The sequence below is a fragment of the Cetorhinus maximus genome, chromosome 9 (assembly GCF_964194155.1).
Source record: "Cetorhinus maximus chromosome 9, sCetMax3.hap1.1, whole genome shotgun sequence".
Lineage (NCBI taxonomy): Eukaryota > Metazoa > Chordata > Chondrichthyes > Lamniformes > Cetorhinidae > Cetorhinus > Cetorhinus maximus.
In genome coordinates, this window is record NC_135887.1 from 108,969,555 (window position 1) to 108,989,845 (window position 20,291).

Genomic DNA, 20,291 nt, shown 5'->3' on the forward strand with positions numbered 1-20,291 from the left:
AAATGCTGGCCCAGCTAGCGAAGCCCACATCCCGTGAATGAATAAAAAAATCCATGGACTGCGGCAGTTCAAGAAGCTTACCGCCACCTTCTCAAGGGCAATTACGGATGGGCAATAAATGCTTGCCTAGCCAGCAACACCCACATCCCATGATTGAATTAAAAAACAAAGTCAGGGCTTTTTGATGATGAGGGAGATAGGCAATATGATTAAACAAAAATGGCGAATGTATTTTACATGTCAGGTAAATATTTGACCTGAGAACCAGGTCAATAACATTAATTTGAGAGGGGAATTGAAGAGGAAAATGAGACTGATAAAGAGAGAATTTGAGAACAAAATGGTAGTTAACATAAAAGGGAACCCAAAAATATTCTACCAGCATATAAATAGGAAACAGGCAGGGTGGGGTGGGGTGGGATCTGTTAGGGACAATGAGGGTGATGTATACTTAGAGGTGCAGGGAATATCTAAAACACTTAATGAGCCTTTTGCATTGGTGTTTACTAAGTATGACGATGCTGACAAAATATTGGTAGAAGTGGAAATGTTTGGGGTAAAGGGTGGGGTGGAAGTTGATAGGTGGGAAGTAGTAGAAAGGTCGGCCATGTTTAGAGTGGACAGTCACCTGGTTTGAATAGCTTGTATCCCAGCTTATTAAAGAAAATGGGGGTGGCAATAGCATAAAAGCTTGCCATAATTTTCCAATCATTTTTAGAAAGGGGAGGGCTGCCAGAGGATTGTAGAGTGGAAAATGTGACGCTCTTATTCAAGAATGGGTGTAAAGACATTCCTAGTAACTATAGGCTGGTCAGTTCATCATTACTGTAGGTAAGGTTGAAGAAATAATAATCAGGGGAAAAAAATCAAAGGCACTTGGAGAGGTTTAACTTAATTAAGGAGAGACAACATGAATTTGCAAAAGGCAACTCAGGTTTGACTAATATAATTGAATTGTTTGATGAAAACAAACAGATGATTGATGAAGTGAAAGCAATGGATGCAGTGTATATGGATTTTAAGAAGGCGTTTGACAAAGTATCACATAAAACGTTGGTTAACAAAAGTGAGGTTCATGGAAATGGGAAGGTCAGTGTCAGCTTTGATTAAAAAAAAATGGACTTAAGGACAGAAAACAGTGAAGTCGTGATAAATGGGTATTTTTCAGACCGGAGGATGGTAGACACTGGTGTTCTCCAAGAGTCAGTATTAGGACCACTGCTTTTTTTTTTACATTTAAATGTCATCAATATTGAAATACGGCATAAAATTTCAAAATGTGCAAATGTTACCAACTTTGTGGGTGTGGCAAACAGTGAGGGTGATACCACTCAACTGCAACATGGCATAGATAGGCTAACAGAATGGGCAGACAAGTGGCAAATGGAATTTAATACAGAGAAGTGTGAAGTGCTGCATTTGGCAGAAGAAATAGAGATAGGCAATATAAACTCAATGACATAGTTCTAAGAGTGTGTGGATTGTGAGGGACCTGGAAGTTCCTGTGCATAGAATTTTAAAAGCAACAGAACATATTGAGGAAGTAGAAACTATATGGCACTGTGTGCTTCATAAATAGAGCCATTAGGTACAAAAGCAGGGAAGTTATGCTGAACCTTTATAAAACTCTGGTTAGGCCACAGCTAACATACTGTATCCAATTCTGATCACCACATTTTAGGGAGGTTGTGAGGTTCTGAGAGGGTGTAGAGGAGATCTCCCAGGATATGCTGAAATATGGACATGCTGTCGAAGCATTTCATCTTGAACCCATCAGTACAGTCACAAGAATACCAAATTTCAAAGGGGATAACAATCTTTATTGCATGAGATAAAGGGTACTGATTGTTTGGCAAGTGGACTCTGATTGGTCAAGATGTTGCCATGGAGAATGAATCAGGGAACCATTATGCCAAAACTTTTGTTTAAATTCAAAAAAACCAAGTTAACTCTGATTGGTTGAGGCATTGCCCTGGGGAATGCACCAGGGAACAGTTGTACCACAAGGTTCCAATGATGTAGGATTTTAGCTACAAAGTTAGTTTGGAGTATCTAGGGTTGTTCTCTTCAGAGCAAAAGAACTTAAGGGTAATTTGATTGAGGGGTATAAGATTATAAGAGGTTTAGAAAAGATAGACAAAGAAAATCCATTCCCATTAGCTGATGGTACAAGGATTATAGGACACAGATTTGAGGTTGGGGCAAGAGATGAAGTGGAATGAAGGAAAGACTTTTTAATGCAGCAAGTATTTACTTGGATCTCGCTTCCTATGAGGGTAGTAAAAGCAGAGTTGATCAATGATTTCAAAAGGAACTTGGATTGGCACTTGAGGCAATAAACTTGCAGGGCTACAGGCTCAACCGATGGTTCGATAGAGAGCTGGCATGGACACACTGGACTGAATGACCTCCTCTGCACTATTATGACTGATTGTATGATAGTTTTAGACTTCAAGAGGACATAGACAGGTGGTGAAAGAAGAGTAAAGTGATACATTTTGGGAGGAAGAATAGGGAGAGGTAATATAAAATACAGGATACAATTCTAAAGAAGGAGCAGGAAGAGAGATGTCTGGACATATTTATGCACAATCTATTGAAGATGGCAGGACAGGTGGAGAATGTTCTTAAAATGGCATATGGGTCCTCTATTCTAAAAATAGAGGCATAGAGTATGCTGAGCCTTTATAAAACACTGATTCTGCCTCAACTGGAGTATTGTGTCCAAATCTGGGCACAGTACTTTAGGAAGGATGTGAAAGCTTAAAAGCGGGTGCAGAAAAGATTTACAAAAATAATCCCATGGATGTGGGACTTCAGTTATGTGGATAGATTGGGGAAACTGGGGCTTTTCTCCTTAGAGAAGAAAAGGCTGAGAGGAGGTTTGATGGAGGTGTCCAAAATCATGAAGGGTCTAGACAAAGTAGATAGGGAGAAACTGTTCCTATTGGTGGAAAGAGAAGCCAGAGAACCAAAAGTCACTGGGTGAAGATATTTTTTAAACAGCAAGTGATTAGGACCTGTGTTGTACTGCCTGAGGGGGTGCTGGAGACAGATTCAATTGTGGCCTTCAACAGGGAATTGGATGAGCACCAGTAGAGAAACAATTTGCAGTGTTATGGGCAAACGATGAGGGAGCAGGACTGTTGAGTTGCTCTGGCAGAGAGTCCACATGAACAGAACAGACCAAATGGCTTCCTCCTTTGCTGTAACTATTCTATGAGTGTAATTTTACGGTCCCTCCTGCTGATTGGATGTTCCGGTCCTGCTGTAGCCAATGGACTTTTGAATGGCCCGCTGCATTTTACGGCTCCGCCCCTCCTACAATGGGGCCATAAAATACTGCACTATGGTTCTGTGAAATCGCCCCTTAATCTCTTCTCTCAGAATGTTCATTGATTCTCATGTGTCTCCATGTAAAGAAGTCCCTCATCTCTTCTGGTAAACCTCCTATCCTCCCCAAGACCTTGACATATTCCCTAAAGCGTGGGGCCCAGAATTGTTTGCAAATGTTCCGGTTGTGGTTGAACCTGTGTTTGATTCCAATCCCCCTGATTCGAATCCCACCATGGCAGATGGGTCCCCAGAGCATTGCCCTGGGTCTCTGGAATACTAGTCCAGTGACAATACCATTATGCCACCACCTCCCCTTTTGAATGGTTAAAAGCAAAATACTGCGGATGCGGGAAATCTGAAACAAAAACAGAAAATGCTGGAAAAAACTCAGCAGGTCTGACAGCATCTGTGGGGAAAGAAACAGGGTTAACGTTTCGAGTCCGTATGACCCTACTGAGGTTTTCTGAGATTTGAATGGCTCACTGCATCCACCGCCGGGGACACGCTGCGGTGGGGCCGGAAAATCCCGGCCATTCCCGATCCTCCTGCTGCTATATTTCTGGACAATACTTCCTCGGGAGATGAACTTGCTTTGTTTCAAGTTATTTCCTTGTGGACGGGGAGATTGAAAGGTTGGTCAGCTGATCCCTAGGGGTTTGGGCAGCGGCTCCTTGAGTCCGAGTGTAGGAGGCTGGGAGGCAATACAGAAACAGAGAGCGAGATGGGCTATTATCACAATCTGCTCTCTGACCTTAATGCCACCATCAGCACCTCCTTTAGCCAGTACCGCTACCATTAACACCCCTTTGTCTTTTTGTTCATAACATCTTTGTCAATCTCTCCTTTGCCTCCACCTATCACTGGCCTTCTATCCAGCTTCACCTGCTTCACCCCTCTTCAACAGTATATATTTCATCACATTTTTACTTCTCTTTAGCTCTGAAGAAGAGCCATATGGACTTGAAATGTTAACTTTGTCTTTCCCTCCACAGATGCTGTAAGATCTGCTGAGTTTTTCCAGCATTTTCTGTTTTTGTTTCAGAGACAGGTGAGACCCTGGTGACCAAGCAGCAGTCCCATTTTTTACGGGTTTGTCCGTAATGTAGTTGACTGTCCCGCGTCCTGTACTGTTTCCTCCTGGGGTGGCTTTGGTCCCGTATTTCTGTGATTTCCAAGGTGATCTGGGAAACTTTCTGGAGTGGAGTTTCATCTTGCACCCGGCCATGTTGCTTTGTTATTTGAGCAGCTGTCAACCGCAAGGTGGCTTTGGAGCCCCAAGGCAGCCCAACTTGCTGCTTTAAATCCAACTTTAGTTTCTAATTGCATGGATTCTGGCTAACACCCCCTGTCCTGCCCACCATCAATGCTGCCACCACATGGTGGGTATGATTCTGCCCTTTGTGTTCATAGTGAGAGAACAATCAAAGGCAACACTAAAACCCACACAATGCTGACTGCAGACTGTGAGAGGGAGAGAGATACAGATCACAGTACAGCAGAGGTGGAGTGGAACCACAGTACTAATACATTCATCAGTTAATATTATTTATTATTTCCTATGGATCAATTTCTGTAAAACTTAGGACCAAAATTAAAATTTTCACAGGAGCTCTTCCACTCTCAAGCGTAGAGGAGATCTTATCTCAATGGCTAGTAATAATAATAAATGGCTGTTTGGACCATATCTTTGCTGAACTCTCACTGGTGGGTCATTGGAACAGCACTCAGAGATTTGGCACCTTATTTTGTAATGTATTATGTGGTCAAGGTGAGGAATGTTAATACAGGAACCTATATGTGCACACACACAAACACACATCTCAGGCATCCACTGTCAGCATGAAATAGACCGGAATCATCCAGAACATGGGTAAAATGAGGATTAAATTTCACCCTATTGTAACCCAGCAACGTGGACCAGTCACAACCTCAGTTCTTTATTGGGATTTGCACATCACTGGCTAGGCCAGCATTTATTGCTCATTCCTAATTACCCTTGAGAAGGCGGTGGTGTGCTGCCTTCTTGAACTGTTACAATTCATCTGGTGCAGGTACCCTACAGTACTGTTAGGAAGGAAGTTCCAGAATTTTAATCCAGGATTATGAACAATGATATAGCTCCAAGTCAGGATTCTGCGTGGAATTGCAGGTGGTGGTGTTCCCATGCACCTGCCACTCTTGTCCTTCATGGTGGTAGAGGTCAAGGATTTGATGGGTGCTATTGAAGGTTTCTTGGTGAGTTGCTGCAATGCATCTTGTATATAGTATACACTGCTGCCACTGTGCATCGGTGGTAGAGGTTGTGGATATTTAACTTGGAGGATAGGGTGCCAATCAAGTGGACTACTTTGTCCTGGTTGAGCATCTCAATTCTTGAATGTTGACTGTATTGTTGGAGCTGCACTCATCCAGGCAAGTGGAAAGTATCCCATCACACTTGTGCCTTGTAGGTGGTAGTCAGACTCTGGGGAGTCAGGAGGTGAGTTACTCACAAAATTCCTAGTCTATGGCCTGCTCTTGTAGCCACAATATTTATGTGACTGATCTAGCTCAGTTTCTGGTCAATGGTAACCCAGATGTTGATAGTGGGGGATTCAGTGATGGTAATGCCATTGAATGTTAAGGAAGATGGTTGGATTCTCTCTTGTTGATGTTAATCATTTCCTGGCACTTCTGTGGCATGAATGTCACTTGCCACTCATCAGCCCAAGCCTGAATATTGTACAGGTCTTGCCACATTTGGACATGGACTGCTTCAGTATCTGAGGAGCTACGAATGGTACTGAACATACTGAATCATCAGCAAACATCCCCATTTCTGACCTTATGATGGAGGGAAGGTCATTGATGAAGCAGCTGAAGATGGTTGGCTGATCATCTACCTGCTTGATGTCATTAGTATCTTGAAATCTATCGATCTCTGTCTTGAACATACTCAATGACTGCATTTTCACAGCCCTCTTGTGTAGAGAATTCCAATGATTCACTAACCTCTGAATAAACAAATTGCTCCTCATCTCAGTCCTAAATGGCTTACCCCTTATACTGAGACAGTGTCCCCTGTTTCTGGACCCCCAGTCAGGGGAAACATCCTTTCTGCATATACCCTGTCGAGCCGCTTAAGAATGTCATAGGTTTCAATGCGATCACCTCTGATTCTTCTAAACTATTGAGAATTCCAAAATGCTCCCAATTCTCAGGCTTACTACTTTTTTGGCAACTTTATAGGCCTCTTTCTTTGATCTAATCCAATCTTTTAACTTCCTTTGTTAGACACGATTGACTCATTTTTCCTGTTGGGTTTTTGTGCCTCAAAGGGTTGTATTTCTGTTGTAAACCATGTATTAATTCCTTAAATACTAGCCATTGACTGTCTACCATCATATCTTTTAATGTATTTTCACACCCACCACAGCCAACTTTCCCCTCATAATTTCCTTTATTTAGATTTACAACCCTAGTTACATCATTTACAAACTTAATGGAAAATTCCATCATATTATGGTCACTCTTCCCTAAAGGCTCTTTTACAACCAGATTATTAATTAGTCCTTTTTTGTTACATAACATTAAATCTAGAACAGCATGTTTCCTAGTTGGGTTCCAACTGATGATGAGTCGGGGGTGTAGAATAAGAGGACATTGAGTTAAGATTAATTGTAAGAAAACTAGGACAGAGAGCAAGATAAGCCTCTTTGCACAGAGAGTTATGAGGCTGCAGAATGTACTGCCTGAGTTAGTTCTTTCTGTTACTGATGCAGCAACAATATCAAGCTTTATGAATACATTAGATAGATGTTTGGACAAAAGGTAATGAAGAGACGTTGGAACAAATTTTCTGGGGTTCAATTGTCACCCCAGAAATTTGAGGTGTCACTTTTCGGTACTAACAACTCCACACATCTGCTTTTATAGTCACCAGAAACACCTCCTGCCCCAGCCTGCTCTTATGCCCACCACAACAACCACCCCCGCAACTTGCTTTTACAGTCGTCAGCAAACACCCCCCACCTCAAATATTTCTTATTTTGTTTAATAACCACATCCCCCTACCCACCCACCCCAGCAGGTGAATCTGGGGTAGATCAGAAGGGAATGAACTGTAAGCAATTCAGGTTGTGTTTAAAAAGAAATGAATCGCTGTCCTACTCAATACTGAAAGCGTTTCACTCAGGTATACTTTGCCTTATGAAGCTCTGTAACAGATTTTACTTCAAATGTCACTGGCAAAGGTTTGAAACTGAATTGACATTTTCTGAGTGTAAAACTACTCTGATAGATAAAAGGCACCACAGGATTCTTTTGCCTATAAAAGGCACAACATTTAATTGGATTACATTTGTGTCAGGAACTGAGGAAATTTGAGATAGAGGGAGAGCCCAGGAATCATGGTTCAGTGAACAGGGAGATGGGGAAATGAGGTGGATGTGGGATCAATAATTTCTGCAGAGCCCAGCAACAGAAACATGCAGAGTGGGAGCAGAAGCCAGTAAAGGGCTGAGTGAAAATTGAGGACTGGCCAGGCCTTATGTAATGTTGGGGATTGTTGCTGAGTTTTTGGGTAGCAGTGGGTTATAGGATTTTACTAGTAACAGGTAAGATATGGGGGATTATTGCTATGAGTTAATGGTATGATTTCAATCACTTACTAATTATAACTGGGAGAATTTTCCTCCTACCTCTGGTTGTGCCTCTGTGAATCCTTCCCCACCCACAGAATCTCTCCCTGTCCCACACCTCAGATTCTCATCACTTCCTTCCACCCCGCTCACAGCCACTCCCAGGTGATCTCCTGATTCTTGAGGTCAGCTGCTGATGCAAATCCATGAGCAGGATGCCCAATTATCAAATCTCCAAATGCCTCCAGTCAGATTGGACAACTCGCTCTCACAGTTACAAAGTACGGAAGGAGGACATTACAGATTCAGCTCCTTGGTTCCAGCCTCACTGATGAGTAGGCATGAGTCAGAGCAGCTATCAAAATCCCTTACATTGCGAGCACCTCAATCAGATCTCCTCAACCTCTGACACTGATAAAATCTGTTCAGCCCAGTTGATAAATGAACATATCAAATAGAAAAGGACCAACTGGTCCAAATCCAGATAGTTCCACGCATTTCTTCTCACAATTCAGACACTGTACCTACCTGGAGCCCTGTAACCTTCAAGGAGAAAAGTTTCTCTCATCTCTGCACTCAATTGATTTATTGAGCAGACCAATTCAAAGCACTAATGCCAGGACGTATCAAAGCAACTCCAAAGCGTAATTAGCAGAATCTGAATGTTGAGGACCCTCAGACCTGTGATACTGACTGACACACTATAAATTAAGTTTCACATTTGCTCTTTGCCAGACAAAGTACACTACTCTCACTGAAGAACAGAATTTCAGAGTGCAATTAACTACAAGCCCATTTGATGCCCTGTGGTTGCAAGTACAAGGTTATTTTTACTGTCCTGAGGAACACAGGAAGCTTGTCATTAAACTCCAAGAGACCCAATTTGTCATCAATTTCTTTATTGATACAATCAAGGCCACACTCTGGCCAAGTTTAAGAAATCTGTATTGCTGCTAGGTGATCACTTTAAACATGCCAACACTGGATAGGCATTATAGATAGAAAGAAGCAATAATAGTGGATCAAGACGTTGAAAAGAGTTCAGACACAAAAAGGCTCCCACCATTGAAATGAGATGCTTCTACTCATTGGTTCAATTCCAACCTCCGGAGTAATCACGAATTGTTGTTCTTGTTGTTGGATTCACTTCGCATTTATCACGATAACGAGTGTCGACACAATGCAAATTGCAAAGGCAAGGCTGGCCAGCACTGCAATAGCAATGTTGAGTGCTCGGGCTGTAGACGCATATTGCCGAGCTCCTTCCACATCTCCCACAACTTTCCGATCTCTAGACTAAAAGAAAACAAGTGTGGATTCATACAATAAGATTTTAAAATCTTAATGCTAGCTGGACACTACAATTCAGTGCTTGAAGTTCTGGTAACTTTGAAAAGGTTATAGTCTGTGCAAGGTGCTTTCCAATAAAGGAACATTTACACTGTTCAAGTTGGCACACTCTTGTTAGTTTCATGTGTGTTCTTAATCAGGAAAACATTTGAATATTGAACGCAGTAATTTCCAGCAACATATACCAGTGGATTTTGTCACACTCAACTCAAAAATATTCCTTAATCTAGCAAAGGAATGAAGAAACAATTTACATCCAAAGACAAAACAGAGCAAAATAACTGGTTCTTTAAAATAACCCTTATTACAGCGATATTAAAGTGAAAATTTGGTTTGTCTTTGCTATAAATCTAAAACTGAAATAAATAGTTTTTCAAGCGTCAGCTTGGCTAACTTCAATCTCTCTCAGCTGTTCCAAGAACAAGGCTTCAGGTTCCACCCAGGACTTGGAACTTAATCTGATCTGACATTTAATGAGGGAGTGTTGTATTGACAGAGGTGTGATCTTCCAGGAGGATATAAAAGATCTCATGATACGACTGAAAGCAGAGCACAGATTTTTTCCTGTGTCCATTTACCCCCCTGCAACAACACTTAAACAGATTGGTCATTTATTTCATTACTGTTTCTGGGATCTTGTTTTGTATAACTTAGTTACGACATCAACTACTTTTAATCTGTAACTGGTTTGGCACATGCCATGTCTGTGAAAAGAACTAAACAATGAGTTTTCTCTTGCAAAATCTGGCATTGAGTCAGACAAAGGAAGGAAACTGTTTCTCAAACCTCTAAGGCCACATTTCCATTGCTACCGCTAAAGGGAATCAGTTTGCACAATTTGAAAGTGTTTGCAGTGACTCAAAGCTTTCAAAAAACTATGGTGGTAATGCAAGTGAATTTACCGTCAAAAATCTCAATTTAAAAACTGTGGAGGTAAAATGCTGGGCTGTAAATGTTGGATGCTCCTTGACAAGGTTTACACAGAATCTCAGAGATTATTGTACTGGTGTAGAACTAACACATTTCAGAAATCTCTTACAATAAAAGAAAGGAACATTTATTGGTTCTTGTTTTAAAAAATCAGAAACATCCCAGTCCTACTCCACAGTGTATGTGGGAGACTCCATTAAAGGAGCAAATTGTCTGACAGGGAACCCAATGGGGGGCGGAAAGAAGATTAGTGAAGTTACCAGCGATTCAGCCAAGAAAATACAAACGTAGAATGTATTACAAATGATTCAGTGAAATCCCACACATTTCAAATAATCTGGAAAGCTAATTCTTACCTCTATTTGGTTTATTACAGTTGAGAACTATCTGAATAAAGTTTTAGCTGGAATGTTTTGTGATAATATATGGCTACCTGGGATATTAATGTTCAGGCGAAGATTTTTTTCACCTACCTCTCATTCAGCAGCGACTCTACACTCTGTCTAAGAAGGTTCATGTCCCACTGCAGGACTTGAGCACAAAGATCTAGCCTGGCATACCAGTACAGTTCTGAGGGAATGCTGACCTCTTGTAGGATCAGTACTAAAGGAACACAGTACCATCATAAAATGGTTACAGTATAAAACTCATTGGGACCCTCGTGTCCGTGGCGTCTCTCTGCAAGAGCAACACACCTAGTTCCACTTATTGCTGTTTCCCCATAACCCTGCAAATGTTTTCCCCGACCTCTCGGGACTCTCTGTCCCCCTCCCCTGGTCTTTGCCCCCGAGTCCCGCACTCACTTTGACCGAGTAGACCAGCGCCACGAATCCGAGGCAGCAGAAATTCATGTAGAAGAAGTTGAAGATGGACCAGGGCAGGTGGTCCCGGACCGACCGCACATTCGGGGCCACGTTAACGACGGTGGTTTGGACCAACTGGCCGTCCTGCTTTGGTCCTTGGTACGGGTAAGCGCCGGGATTCATAATCACTTGATCGGCTCTGTACGCCATCTCAGACCCAGCCTCAGTGAAAGTAAACTGACTGTAAACCGCTCTGGACTCCGCAATTTATAGAGCGGGCCGGAGAGAGGGACTTGAACCACCCTCAACAACCCAACTAATTGAGTTTGCAATCTCCCCAGTGAGTGGGAATTGACTCAGGGACAAGTAATATTTCGAGAAAGAGTTAATCCACCCAGAGGCAGGTCATGCACCCACAGTATGTAACACTCCCAGAGGCAAAGGTCAAGGCTGAAGTATGACCACATAGAAATGTCGAGCGGATGATCCATCAGGACCTCCTCCCGAGGGCTCCAACAGCACAAGCCTATCTCAGCCTCTTTGATTCATTCCACATGGTATTCAGGAGTTGCTGAACGCACTTGATGCAGCGATGACTACGGGCCCTGATAACATAGAATGATAGAATGGTTATCGCACAGGAGGAGGCCATTCGGCCCATCATGTCCATGGCCGCCCAGCAAATTCAAAACCTGGAGCTCGAGCTGCTCCATCTGGCCACACTTTCTGCACATGTGGTTGTCCTGGACACCGGGAACTTCCTGTGCCTTTCTTTCTTTATTAGACTATTAACTGATATAACAGAAATTAACTTAAGACTAAAGAAATTAGAACTCACCAATCAACTATTGTCACTATTTTATAGGGAGTTAACTTAAATATGTTTACTTAACCCTTAATATCTATATTTGTCACATGTTAATTTACAGGAAATTTCAGTCCCCTTTAGAGTTACCATCCCTTGTTATTTAATTTAAATTTTATTCTCCAAATCTGATTAATTGAACATTGTAATATAAAATTGGCTGTTTTATACTAATTAATTGATCTAGTCTTACCTTAGAGTTAATTTATTTATTGACGTGATCTCAGTCGAGACCAGTAACTTTAAACAAAACAAAGAAGAAATCCAAAATCCCAGTTATTTACTGAAAGAATGAAGCCACAAGATTTCACAGGTTAAAACAGAAGAATTTTTATTATACAGGAGTCAAACAAAGCAAACAGTAAATACTACTTTAGATAACCTGCTGTAGTCTGAATCCCAGAATCAACATAGCTTAAACATGAACTAAAAGCAAATTGTGGTTCATTATAAACTATAAATTACACATTAAGCTACAACTGAGACAAATGTTATGAATTGACTCTGCAGTCCACTCAGCATAATGTCATCAATCTAATCGCAAAGTTCTTCAAAATTCTTTCTTCCTCACAAAGAATTTCAGCTTCTCTTCTTCTAGGGTTTAGCCTGATCCCCAGCCAACCAACGTGAGTTCCACGGACACAGTCTTCACCAAAAATGGCACACATCTGCAAAACCTCATCAACTGGGTCTGGATGGTGTAGATCCACTAATGTTACTTTTAACTAACAGAAACAACTGCAGCAACTGTATCTTAGCTTATTGTCAGCTTCTGGATCCAGCCTGCCTGTACTGCACCACTGGAATTATCATCATCCACTGAACTCAAAAGGCTCTGTCTCCTTTTATGTGTTTCACTCAGTTTCCATCTCTTTCAGAAGTTTTGGTTTCTATTAGTTTCAGTTTTAATTTCCTTTGAAACTAGGGGGCGGGGTGGGGTGTGCGGGGGCGGGTCAATTTCCTTTCTCAGCTTCCCTTTTCAGTTAGGGCCAATCTGAAAAAATACAAGCTTTGCAACTACGGGTTCCTTCACATTTTTATTCTTGGGAAAAAGTAAGCTTTACTGTAATAAAGGTTTCCTTACAACAGTTTTGAAATAAGTACTTATTTTATCATAAACATTTTAACACATAGCATAACTGTACAGTAAACCTTTTCATATTTCACAATTATACATTTCGTACTTACAAAATTAAAAGGGTTTTATGGAAAGCAAGAGTAAGTAAATGTAACAGTTAGGATTAGCAGCATTCAAACATCAGAGAAATATAATGAGCCATAACTTCTTGGAGTGACAATCAGCACGGTTTGCCACACAGTGCCCAATCACTTAAGGGAAATCTCTTTCTTGCCTGTCTCACCCGGCTTTCCAACTCAGGCTGGCGAGATCCAGGCAGCACAGCTGTCTCCGTAGCCCAGTGTCGCAGCCCAGCAGAGTTGGATTGAAGAAAGACACACCCCTTTTTTAAGGCACTAGCTGCCATAAACCAGGTAAGTTTAAAGGTTCCATTGAAAATTACAGGGTAGAGAGAAGGTAAGGCTCTAAGGTAAGTGGATAGGATTTGGAGGTTGTGAGGGATCAGGGGTTGGGCGGTCAGATACCAATGAGGTGAGGGGTTCAGACATCGGAGGGGATGGTTTGGATATCTGGAGTGTCAGACATCAGGTGGGGTGAGGGGGTTGGACATCAGGGGAATTGAGGGGGAGTCGGACATTGAGGGGGGGGTTGGACATCAGTGGGGGGTCAGACATCTGGGGGGGTTGAGCGTGGTTGGGAATCAGGGGGGTTGGACATCAGGGGTGGTGGGAGTGGGACATGGGGAGGGCAGAGAGTCAGACATCAGGAGGTTTGGAGAGGTATTGGACATCGTGGGGGTGGGGGTGGTCATACATCGTGGGTATGGACATCAGGGGGGTGAAGGGGAGTCATATATCGGAGGTGTGGAGGGTGTCGGATATCAGGGTTGGGGTGATGTTGGAGGGTTGGACATTGGGAGTTAGGGGTGATGTTGGAGGGTTGGACATTGGGAGTTGGGGGTGGGAGAGTTGAAGTTTTGAAAGTCGGTGAGAGGGTCAGGCATCAGGGAGGTGTGGGGAGTTTAGACATCGGGGGTGGGGGGTTGTCGGAGGTGAGGGGGAGGTCCAGCCCAGTTGGGAGATGGTCATGTGGGGTGGGGGGGGGGGAGGGGGAGAGGTGGATATCTGGTTGGGTCACGGGGGGGTGGTAGGGTGAGTTGCTGCTGTGAGGGTGGGAAGGGTCGGTTCTGCGAGGGAGTCGGGGGTCAGATCAGGTCAGAAGGGGATTGGATTGGGGTGGGTCAAGCCTCTGGGGGCTGTGGAGGGGATTGAGTTGGGTTGGGTCAGGGAGTATACCATGGGGAGTTGGGGAGGGTGGGGAATACTGTCTGAAGGGTACTTGGGGAGTGAGGGGAGACCCTGGGGGGGTGGGGGGGGAGGGGGTGTGTGGTCAGGGGTGTGGGAGGAGTCCCGTTGGGTGAAGTGGTCTGTGTCCTTACAATAGTTACCTAGAAGTTAGAAGAGGTTTTAATTCTTCTAACTTTTTCTGAGTAACTATTTGTGTAACACAGCCGGAATCATCTGAATTTTGCGATTTAAATCACATTTTCAGATGGTTCCCAGTGCAGGGTAATCGCCCAAAGTAAGTTTGCACTTCTGGGTAATTGCCATGCAAACCTTTACCTTTGAAGTTCTGAGAGGAGTTCCCCAGTGCATTTTTTGGGGTATCCCCCAAATCCAATGCTGGGAAGCTCAGAAGTTATGGCCCATTATAACTCAGAGTCTGCTTTCTCTCCTATGTCCCTTCTTTAAACTCTAGACAGGGCATTAGCAAATCCAACATGCTCATTTTTTTAGTTGAAGGGCTATAGCATCAAACTCCAGTGAAACAACTGAAGATTATTCATGCAGAACTTTTCCAAAACACCAGTGGATTATGATCAGTCTTAATGAATGTCTCTTCATGATAATTCTAAGCATATACATAAAATTGTTGAAGAGCTCTGACAAGAATAAAGTTTCATTCTCAATTATGAAGTATTTTCATCAATGTGTATTAAGCTTTCTTGAGAAATAGCTGACTGGATGCACCATAGCAGTATCATCTTGTAGCAACAGTGCTCCTGAGCCTAGTATTAATAGTAATTTTGAATGGTTTATTGAAATTTAGAGCAGTCAAAACAGGTTTATTTATTAATATGACCGTTAACCTCTCAAAGGTCAAGTCTCTGTCCCGTTAATTCTTACATTTTTTTTTTAAACAAGTTTGTTAGTAGAGTAACTACCATGCTGAAATTCAGGATAAACTTCCTGTAGAACTCATACATTCCGAGGAATCATAATATTTCTCATTTTGTTTTAGGGACAGGAAAGTCCATAATTGCTTGAATTTCAACTTTTCTGGGTAACACTGGACCTAGCCACATGACGTATCCCAAATAGGTGACTTTCACCTTGGCAAAATAACTTTAAATCCAATTTTTTTGTGACCTGCAGCAAACCCTTCTAATGATCAAAACAGAAGGTTAGTTTTGCACACATTAAAACAGGGGTTAGTGGGGTTGGCGGGGGTGGGAGGGGTGCAATGATTGCAACTTCATATACACACACACACACAAATATATAGTAAGAGGGATAGGAAAGAGGAGTTTTATAACTATGAACAAAAACAGTAAAAGAATCACAGAAATAGATATCAGTTCACGTGATTTCCAGAGTCCAGGTTTCTTGGAGAAGTTCCAGTTCTAGTGAGTTCTTGGCTAAAGACAGCAGCACAGAGTTTCTTTAAAATGGATGGTGATGCAGTGAGATGAGATTGCTTTATATTGACTTGGTCTGCTTGGCAGGCAATGATCTGAGGCTCCCAGATAAACAGGCTTTGGGGGGGCCAAGACATGTTTCAAGTTACTTTTTCAACCTGGAGTCCTGCTGTTGAATCTTGCAGGTTGGAGGTAAAACAGCAGACTGAGTTATAAGTCTCGAAATGTAATACTAGAAGTCTGCCAAAAGCCAGAAGCTTGGATCATGTGATGTGGCCCATTAATGAGGCAATTGCAGGTTAATGAGTGGTTTCTGTGCCTCTGGTCAAATCCATTGTCTACCTTATGAGATAAATAATGGTTTTTAGTGCCTCTTGCATGGATAACGAATTTTGATGGCTCTCCCTTTGTTATAGTTTAGACTGGAAAGAACAACCTGCCACCCTGCTTTCATTTATTGTAATGTCCTCACAAAAAGAGGTGTGAGACTCTACACTGATTGTCTTCTAACTGCTGTTTGGAAATTTCCAGGAGCTCTGGCCAACCTTTTGAGTCAAGTGACCTGTGGCAGCCATCTTTTGGTTCAGCAGTTCATTTTAAGTAAGTTTGATTTTGAAAAGTTTATGATCCCTTTCATGCTGTGGGGACATGACAGCAGACTTTAACAGATTCTACTTCGAATATCACTTGCTAAGGTTTGAAATTGAATTGACATTTACTGAATGTAAAAGTAATCTAAAAGATAAAAGGTGCTGCACAATTCTTTTGCCTATGAAAATCACAGTGTTTAATTGGATTGCATTGTGTTGGGAACTGGGGAGATTTGGGATGGAGAGAGAGCCCAGGAATCATAAGTCAGTGACCAAGGGAGATGGGGAAATGAGGTGGATATGGGACCAATAATTTCTGCAGAGCCCAGCAACATGCAGAGTGGGAGCAGCAGCTAATAAAGGACTAAGTGAAACCTGGGACTGGCCCAGCCTTGTGCAAAGTAGGTGATTGTGGCTGAGTGTCTGGGTATCGTGGGTTATAAGATTATTATTAGTTACAGGTAAGATATTGGGGATTATTACTATGAGTTGAACGTGTAATTTCAGTCACTTGTTTCATGTTACTAGTAGAACTTAAATTCCTCCCACCCCGGTTGTGCCTCTGCAAATCCATCCCCAGACTCAGATTCTCCTTCTCTTCCCACCCCACCCCACCCCCCAGTTTCTCACAACTCTCTTCCACCCCACCCACCACCACTACCGCCACTCACAGATGACCTACAATTTCTTGAACTTGTCACACAACAGTTGCTGACACAAATCCATGAGCAAGACATTGAATTATCAAACGTCCAGGAATACTTTAAATCAGATCAGGCAATGCTGGGTCTCACAGTTACAAAGCACAGAAGGAGGCCATCACTGATTCTGCTCACTGGTTACGACCTCACTGCTGAGTGGATATGAGTCAATCAAGGAAACTATCTTAGCTACATTGTGAGCCCTCCAATCAGATCTCCTTAACCTTCTTGCACTAATAAAAATCTGTCCAGTCCAGTTCACTTATGAATATCAGACAGAAAAGACCAGCTGGTCCATGGCAGTTATAACTTCCCCTCACAATTCAGGCATTCTGTACCTACCTGGGGAGAAGCTTCTCTCATCTCTACACTCAACTAATGGATTTATTGAGCAGACCAATTCAAAGCTCTAATCTCTTACCCCAGGACATATCAAGGCTACGCCAAAGTTTAATTAGCAGAGCCTGAATTTTAAAGATTCTCAGTACTGTGAATTCAGCAAATGAAGTTCTGCATTTTCTCTTTCCCAGAACAAAGTACATCACTGTCATGGAACAACAGCATCTCAGGGCGCAATTAACCACAAACTGATACAATGCAATGTGGTTGCAAGTACAAGGTTGTTTTTACTGTCTTGAGGAAGCATTTATAGTTGAACACAGGAAACTTGTCATTTTACTCCCAGAGACCCAATTTGTTCATCAATTGCTTCATTAATACATTCAGGGCAAAACCTTGGCCAAGTTTTATAGAAAAGAAATCTGTGTTGCTGTGAGATGACCGCTTTATACCTGCCAGCACTACATGGACATTATAGGTAGAAAGAAACAATAATAGACAAAGAGTGCATCAAGATGTTGAAAAGAGTTAGTCCCAAAAACGTTCCCACCATCGAAATTAGGTGCTGCCACGATTGTTTCAATTCCAACCTCCGGAGTAATCACGTGTTTTTTTTTTGTCATTTCACATTGAACCTGACAACCAATATCAACACAACGATGATTATTAAGGCAAGGATGGCCAGCACTGTGATTGTAATATTGAGTGCGCGGGCTGCGGATGCATAGTGCTGACTCCTTCCACATCTCTCACAACTTTCCGATCTCTAGACTAAAAGAAAACAAGTGTGAATTCATACAATAAGATTTAAAAATCTGAATGTTAGCTGGACACTAAAATTCAGTGCTTGAAGTTCTGGTAACTTTGAAAAGTTTATAGTCTGTGCAAGGTGTTTTCCAGTAAAGGAACATTTACACTATTCGAGCTGACACGGTCTTGTCAGTTTCATTTGGGTTCTTAATTAGGAAAACATTTGAAAATTGAACGCAATAATTTCCAGTAACAATACCAGTGGATTTTTTAACACTCAACTCAAAAATATTTCTTAATCCAGCAAAGGAATGAAGAAATGTTTGCCCCCTCTGCAACAACACTGAAACAGCTTGGTCACTTATTTCATTACTAATTCTGGGATTTTGTTTTGCATATTTTCCTTACTACATCTGCATACATGAAATCAACTACACTTCATCTGTAATTGGTTGATTATAAAATGCTTTGGGACATGCCACATGTGTGAAAGGCACTAAACAATTATCCTTTCTTATGAAATCTGACATTGAGACAGACCAAAATGTGTTTAAACATCTTCTGAAGGAAGGAAGTTGTTTCTCAAAAACCCAGGGACATATTTCTACCGCCACCTTCAAAGGGAATTCAGTTTTGGCGATTGGGAAGCATCGACAATCCAAATCATTCAATAATATTAAGGTGGTAATACAAGTGAATTTATCACAAAATGATTAATTTAAAAACTGTGCTGGCAAAATGCTGGATTATGGATGTTGGAGGGTCATTGGTAAGAATTACACAGACAGGCATTCAGTGATTATTCTACTGGCGTAGAACTAACGCATTTCAGAAATCTCCTACAATATAAGAAAGAAACACTTATTGTGTTCTTGTTTTGAAAGGTCAGAAGCATCCCAGTGCTACTCTACAGTGTATGTGGGAGACTCTATTGAAGGATGAAATTGTCTGACAGGGGACCCAGGGGGGAGGGGATTGGTGAAGTTTACAGATATACAGCCAAGAAAATGCAAATATCGAATGTATTGCATATAATTCAGTGAAACCCCGTGAACCTCAAGTAACCTGGAAAGCTACATCTTACCATGTATTAGGTTTATTCATATAGTTCTTGTTTGCAATAAAGTCTTAGCTGGCATCTTTCAGGTTTACTCCAGATGAGAACTATATGAATAAATTCTTAGCTGGAATCCTTCATGATAAGATATGACTACCAGTGACATTTATTCTCAGACTAAGATTTTTTCAGCTATCTCTCTCATTTGGCAGAGGTTGCATTGCTAGCTCTCCAGACTATGACTCAGAACTCCAGGACCTGAGCACAAAAATCTAGCTTAGCACACCAGTAAGGCTCTGAGGGAGTAATGAACTGTTGGAGGATCAATACAGAGGGAGCGCAGATTATCATAGAATCGTAGAGCGGTTATAACACAAAAGGAGGCAATTTAGGCTTTTGTGTCTGTGTTGTTTCTCTGAAAGAGCAACACACCAAGTCCCACTTCATTGGGAATTTTCCGTGTCCACTGGCGTCGGGCATCATGGCGGGCGTGAGCAGAAAATGTAGCTGGAAGGCCAAAAATCAGTTTGTAACATCAGGAAACGAGTTTGTAGTCATCCGCTCTGCCTGTCAATGGCGAGCTGCATTTTACAGAATCACAGAACCACACAGTGCAGAAGAGGCCCTTTGGCCCATTGAGTCTGCACCAACACGTGAGAAACACCTGACCTACCTACCTAACCCCATTTACCAGCACTTGGCCCATAGCCTTGAATGTTATGACGTGCCAATTGCTCATCCAGGTACTTTTTAAAGGATGTGAGGCAGCCAGCCTCCACCACCCTCCCAGGCAGCGCATTCCAGACTGTCACCACCCTCTGGGTAAAAAAGATTTTCCTCACATCCCCCATAAACCTCCTGCCCCTCACCTTGAACTTATGTCCACTCGTGATTGACCCATCAACTAAGGGGAACAGCTCCTCCGTATCCACCCTGTCCATGCCCCTCATAATCTTGTACACCTCGATCAGGTCACCCCTCAGTTTTCTCTGTTCCAATGAAAACAACCCAAGTCTATCCAGCCTCTCTTCATAACTTAAATGTATCCCATGTGCATTTGCCTTCTTTACAAGTCTCCCATTTGAGACCTTGTCAAAGTCTTTGCTGAAATCCATATAAACTACATCAACTGCACTACCCTCATCTATACACCGAGTCACCTCCTCAAAAAATTC

At 42.2% G+C, this 20,291-nt stretch overlaps 1 protein-coding gene across 1 annotated transcript; it reads right to left on the reverse strand.

The window, feature by feature from the left end:
• Positions 1 to 8,837: 8,837 nt before the first annotated feature.
• On the reverse strand, positions 8,838 to 11,462 carry LOC144684909 (dispanin subfamily A member 2b-like). The gene is made up of 2 exons (XM_078549314.1): positions 11,039 to 11,462; positions 8,838 to 9,251 (listed from the first exon to the last, which is right to left on the reverse strand). The coding sequence occupies exons 1-2, from the start codon at positions 11,246 to 11,248 to the stop codon at positions 9,099 to 9,101; spliced, it is 363 nt and encodes a 120-aa protein (XP_078405440.1). The 5' UTR covers positions 11,249 to 11,462; the 3' UTR covers positions 8,838 to 9,098.
• Positions 11,463 to 20,291: the final 8,829 nt, after the last annotated feature.